Here is a 6210-nt window from a genome sequence, read left to right on the forward strand (position 1 = left end):
GCCAAACACCGGATGGAAGGGTTTCCCTTATTTTCCTGCCGAACCCACTGATCGGTGTGGCATGTGCGAGCAAGCGCCCTTCCCATTTGCTCCAGGGACTCTCCTGACGACGCGATTGGCTAGGCATGAACAGTCCCCTGATGACGTGGACAATGCGAAAGAAGTCCCTTGATACGTAATTTATTGTGTTTGATTGATGGTTATGAGTTCGTTCAGATTTTATGTTTGATGTAATTTCGGACGAGATTCCAAACTTTTAAGTTTTAAAGTTGAACAAAACTATTAAGTTACTAACCCCAGCCTGTTAGGAGATTAGAACTAAGGTACAGCTTCTGTAGCTCCACGAGGTTGCCGATGCCCGGTGATATCACGCCGGAGATGCGGTTGCTCGCGAGATTTAGCACCTGGAGTTGCTTCCGGAGGCGCCCATGGAGCTCGGCATCGCGCCGGCGAGCTTGTTGCCATCGAGGAAGATTTCTATCAAGGCGTCGCAGCTCGTGAGATTGTCCAGGAACTCCCAGCCGCCGGCGTCGGTCGCCGTAAGCTGGTTGTTGGACAGGTGCAGCGACTGCGGACAGAGCTTGCCGATCTCCGGCGGCACCTGGCCGGTGAAGCAGTTGTTGGCCAGACTGAGGAACTGCAGCTGGGTGGCGTTGGCGAGGGTCGCCGGGATGCGCCCGGTGAGGCGGTTGCCGCCGAGCGAGAGGTAGAAGAGGTTCGGCCAGCCCGCGCCTGTATCCGGCGGGAGCTCGCCATGGAACGCGTTATTGGCGAGGGCGAGGGCCTGCAGCGACGACAAGTTGAAGAAGCCGGGCGGGATCCCGCCGGAGAGGCGGTTCTGGTTCACGGTGAAGAACTGGAGATTCGGGAGGCTCGCGAGGCCCTCGGGGATTTCGCCTTCGAACAGGTTCTCGTCGAGATAGAGATGCTCGACCGTCGTAAGGTTTGCGAGCGACGGCGGGATGCGGCCGGAGAGCGAGTTCTTGGTCAGCCGCAGAATGGCCAGCTTCGGCATGGCGCCGAGCCAGGCGGGGACCCCGCCGGTGAGGTTGTTGGCGTTGAGGTACGCGGTGGTGAGGTTCCCGAGGCCGCGGAGCGCGGCGGGTATCCCGCCGGTGAAGGCGTTGTCGCAGAGGCTGAGCCACTCGAGGCGCCCGAGCCGGCCAAGGCTCGCCGGGATGGCGCCGGAGAATGCGTTATCGGTGAGGTTGAGAAGCTCGAGGTGCGCGAGGTCGGCGATGGCCGGGGAGAGCATGCCGGCGAGGCGACGCGAGCCGACGTCCAGGGTGGTGACGCGCCCCGCGGGGCTGCAGTTCACCCCGGCCCACCGGCAGAAGCCCGTGTCGTTGTTCCACGACCGGAGCGCGCCCGTCGGGTCGGACGTCACGCCGGCCTTGAACGCCAGCAGCGCGTCCCGGTCGGTGCCCGCCGCCGCCGCTACACAGGACAGCAGGAGCAGAGCCACCGATGCAGCCGCTGGCCTCGCCATGGTCGTGGAATGCCGATCAGGTTCGCATGGGCATGGTCTGAATAAATGGGGAGCTCGAGTGATCAAGTGGCGGCTAACTCATGCATACAGGTGAGGTATGTGCATGGAGCATGGTCAAAGGGTGAGCAATGCTATACCTACGTAAGGGTAATCCGTTGTGCAAGTGAGACCGAGTACACAGTCAGGTGGGTACCGCTGATGGTGCTACGATCGTCAATGGAAGAAATGAGTGCACTGACTTCTTCTTTGTGCTCGTAGCAGCCGGGTCAACAGACCACGACAGGTTGTTAGTATACTTTTATTTATATTCTGTTAATCAACTATTTCGACATGGTATGGGCGATTCAATTAGTAATGATCGTGACAGGACATCGTTAGGCACTTGGTTGGGATTATTTCGACATGATTGCCGGTGCAAAGTGGCTGCTAACCTAGTTTTTATTTCTGTCTTGGAATGTCAGCTGGAATAATTGTCGATGGAACTAATTTTCAGTCTTGCTAACTACTTTTTCCTCGTGCTAATCCTCCCGCAATTAGAATACCGTTTCTTTTAACCCTGATAAGTGCCACGCATGTGGCACAATCACATGATAACTCCGAACATTTTTCATGACAAATATAATTGTTAAACATGATAAAAAATCGAGATGACAAGTTTCATATTTTTGTGTTTTTTTAGGATAACTTTAGTTGTAAAAAACTTCAGGACTGGAATGCTTCATGCGTTATGTGTGCCACTTATCATTTTTTTTCCTCGATCGATTTTTCCCATATATGTGGTCTCAAGGTCAGACAAGGATACTCTCATGCGTCTGGCCCCAAGGTCAGCCAGGGACGCCGCGGCCAGTCACGAAAATGTGTCGCCTTGAGCAAGCTGGAACCGTCGATGATGCACTAATAACGACCTAAACAAAGGCAAGATAGGAGCTTGACTCTTCGGGTAAAAGGGAGCCGATGGAAGAGATCCTGGATGGTCAGGGCTGATGGAGGCTTAAGAAGGGTGAGGGAGCCGGCGAAATAGATCATGGATTGTCGGGGTAGATGGAGCCTCAAGAAGGGTAGGGGAGCAAGGCGGCATATGGCAGCGCTCACCACTAGAGGGAGGCTCGGCAATGCATGAGAGCATCTCCAGTCGCCCCCCAGGATACCCTCCAGGACAACTTTTTTAGGTTCGGTATTAGGCTCAGGGACGCTTTTTGGTCGAAAAACGGCCCAGCCACACCCCCAGCGCCCCCAGGACGTCAAAATAGCGTCGGCATACCCAGGCAAAACCCGGCGCGCTGGACGGCTTTTGCGAACGCCGACGGATGTTTTGGCGATTCACGTCTCCGTACGTGTCCTTTTTGTTGGCCCACTTCAACAATTCCCTCACAAACTTTTCATTCAGATGGGGTGTGACTAGGAGGATGCATCCCTGTTATCGTCCGATTAAGCATTTGACCCTCTAAGACACTGATTTTTTTTTGATTCGGTGGCGTACTTGGGGTTCCAAGATGCTATGAGGAGATGGAAGAAGGGAACTGCGAGCTGGAAGCTAATCAACCGAAAATGCCATCGCAGTTGGGAGGAAGAAAACGATAAGGCAATAATCCAATGGTTCATATAGAATGTACATAAACAGTTTTTCTTTGAAGTTAACCGATTTATGATTTATATGCAGCCCCAATTGTAATGTCATTTTTTTCACAGCAACAACAATACTCAGTTTTATTTTTTGCAAAAAAACCAAAGGCCATATAAAAGAACTTTGCCATTTTGGACCCACCACAAAATTGGCAAAACTCCACAGTTTTCTGACATAAAAATGGATAAAAAAGATAAAACTGGGGCACCCAGGTACGGAGACACCGAGTTCCTCGGGCCTGCATTTTCTTTTGGCTTCCGATTTCAAACTTTTATATCTTCCAAAAAATGTTCAAATTAAAATTTATCATAATATTCATGTTTGTCATGACGAGGGCTTTTAATTAAGATCCCTTTCAAATATATGTTGACGACTTTTAATAAAATGGCTAAGTTTTAGCTATTGAACCTTAGTACAAACGACATTGGTGCCTAATCTGGACTCCCCGCTCCCGCTCCTACTCCCCGTCCTGCTAGGGTTCCCTCCTCAACCCCCGCCGCTGTCGGCCGCCCTCGCCCTCCAGCCGTTGGTCGCGCTCGCCCGGAGCTCTCCCCTTCCCTTTCCAGATCCCGCCCTAGCGCCGCCTACCTGGGAAGCAGCTGGGACGGCACGAGCTCCTTCCTCTATCGGCCCCTTCCTTCCCTTCCCCCACTTGCCGCCGTCGGTGGGCGCCCCCGGCCCTGGCCCGGGTGGTGTCAGCGGCGACGGGCTCTCCTTTCCCTGCGCACGCGTTTTCCCTTCCTGGGGCAAGGGCGGCGGCGGTGCAGCTCAACTAGGCAGCGGTCCCACGCCCTGGCAGCGGGTGAGGTGGCGGCGCTGCTCCTTGGCGGCGGGGTGGTCGGCGGCACGCCCTTGGCCAATATGTGGGCCCTACGGGCCCCATATGGGTCCTAGCGGGCCGGCAATCGGCATGGCTTTGATGTCTTCTGCGTGGTGGGGAGGAAGAGCAGCTTGGACAGGGGGCGACGGCGTTGATGGTGTGGCTGTTGCGGGACGATGACGGGAGCTTTACGGGCTATGAGATCCCGACCGGGTCTGGTGTGCTCCTGCTATTGCGTTCGGTCGGCTAAAGTCATTGACAGTGGAGGTTGAGCCCTCCCGCGTGCCGACAGTGCTGCTGTTCCTAGTCTTGGTTCCTTTTCGTCGCTGTGCTGGGCTCACCTTGCAGTGTCGTGGTGAGACGGCGCCGGGGCTTCAAGACCGTGTGTGGCACAGGCTGGTGGTCGGTTTGGTGGCAAGCTCCGGAGCGCCCGAGGTGCGGGTTAGGATCGGGGAAACCCCTGTCGGCACGGCCGACATCGACGCGATAACACCTTTGGGTGCCGTCGAACCTTCGTGGAGGGCGTCGGGGGCTTCCCTGCCGCGCGCTTCATCGCTTACAGGTGGAAACCCTTGGCAGCATCGTAATCGTCGTAGTCCTTCTTGAAGGTGTTGATTGGTACCGGTGTTTCAGAGTCGTGGAGCTTGGTGGGAGATCCCTGATGGGTGCAGCGTCCGCGAGGCTTCCTCGTTTTTGTCGATCCACCGGTGTCGGTATTTGTTTTTTTTAACTTGTTTGGACCTGACTATGCTGGTTTCGCCCAGCACCTATCAATGAATGTTTGAGCTGGTTGCTTTGTAATACAAAACAGAAAAACCTTTTTTCGTGTACAAACGATCATTAAAATCGCATTTTCAGTGCCTACGACCGGCCTAAAGTTTCGACTCTAAAACTTGATATGAGTAAGCCAAAAAATAATGAATTTCAAATGCAAAAATCAAGTTTCAACGGTTAAAACTTAAAACTTAGGATACCTTCATACGGTTCTAACTATTTCACGAATCACGAGCCAATCAAATGGCCAGGCAAGACTGCGTAGGTGCGTGCCCTGCAAATTTCCGGCGAAAAAACAGCAAGATGAGCCTTGGCCAAAGATATTTCACGCCTCAGCAAGGCCAACGTCGCCCAGTGGCGAAGCCAGCAATCTGGCAAGGTTTGGCTGCCGCCACACCTAACATATCCATGTACATTAGGTTTATGCAGTAATTAATTAATGATTTGAGTCAAGCTATGTATATTAGTAACTCTGCCACACCAATAAAAAGTTTCTGCACTCGCCGGTGCGTGCCGTTCGACGCAACTGCAGGAGGACAAACCACGGCACCGTCGCAAGCACTGGCGCCACCGTTTGTTCTGCATGGTAACAGGACGGTGCCGTGATGCCGTGATGGACTAAAACGGGACACGTCCCTGTCCCTCTCTATCTACGATCGACGAACAAGCATACGTTGATACGTAGTCCTACCGAGTAATCCATTGCTCTGCTTACGACTTCCTGCACACTGACGCTGACAGAAACCAAAACTGACATTGATTAGTCTTCTTTGCTCTGATAATGACACGACCCAAGTGACCATGACCACCCGTCTGTTGCTCAAGCGAAGACCGGCTCTGCGTGACAGCATGGGTGCTTTGTACCACGTAGCACGTACCAGCATGAGTATACTACTACGGCTGTCTGCTGCTAATTGCGTGTATGGTCCGTCCGCCCACGCGTGCACTGACTTTTTCTTTAGGATCTTGGCCGGGGTGTTCATTGCTTGTTTTGCCGCTCGATTAGTCACACTCTTAGCTCAGCGCCAGCTCCTCGTCGTCTTGGCCCCGCCAGTGTTGGTTAGGGATAATAATTCTCTTCCTTCAACTTGACAGCCACGGATTCTAGAGCTGACGATTATATGTACAAGGTTAGCAAATGCTAGAACAATGGCCTAACAATGTAATGAGTGTAGAGTTAGGAATTGACCGCGTAACGATGTTGCTTATGTATCCACACATATATCTGAGTTTTCGGTCAAACAATTATAACATGGACAATAGACGATTATCATCAACAAAAAATATGATATTAGCCAATTTATTATTGCCTCTAGGGCATATTTTCAACAGTTTTTCACTTGCACTAGAGTCAATAATCTAGTTCACATTGTCATGTGATTACCATCCAACGAATTCTGGGATTTTATCTTATTTTGCCTGTGAGAGAGGTTCTAGTCAATGGGTCTGCAATATTCAGATCCATGTGTACATTCAAATCCTTATGACATACTGTAGATGCTG

General features: G+C 52.4%; 1 protein-coding gene across 1 annotated transcript; it reads right to left on the reverse strand.

The window, feature by feature from the left end:
• Positions 1–234: 234 nt before the first annotated feature.
• LOC123410168 (LRR receptor-like serine/threonine-protein kinase EFR) lies at positions 235–1908 on the reverse strand. The gene has a single exon (XM_045103064.1). The coding sequence runs from the start codon at positions 1487–1489 to the stop codon at positions 398–400; it is 1092 nt and encodes a 363-aa protein (XP_044958999.1). The 5' UTR covers positions 1490–1908; the 3' UTR covers positions 235–397.
• Between the last annotated feature and the right edge of the window lie 4302 nt (positions 1909–6210).

This window comes from Hordeum vulgare, chromosome 7H, assembly GCF_904849725.1.
Source record: "Hordeum vulgare subsp. vulgare chromosome 7H, MorexV3_pseudomolecules_assembly, whole genome shotgun sequence".
NCBI classification, from domain to species: Eukaryota; Viridiplantae; Streptophyta; class Magnoliopsida; order Poales; family Poaceae; genus Hordeum; species Hordeum vulgare.

Bases quoted from the DNA above. Each gene is read 5' to 3' on its own strand.
- LOC123410168 (XM_045103064.1), bottom strand. From the start codon at position 1,489: ATGGCGAGGCCAGCGGCTGCATCGGTGGCTCTGCTCCTGCTGTCCTGT.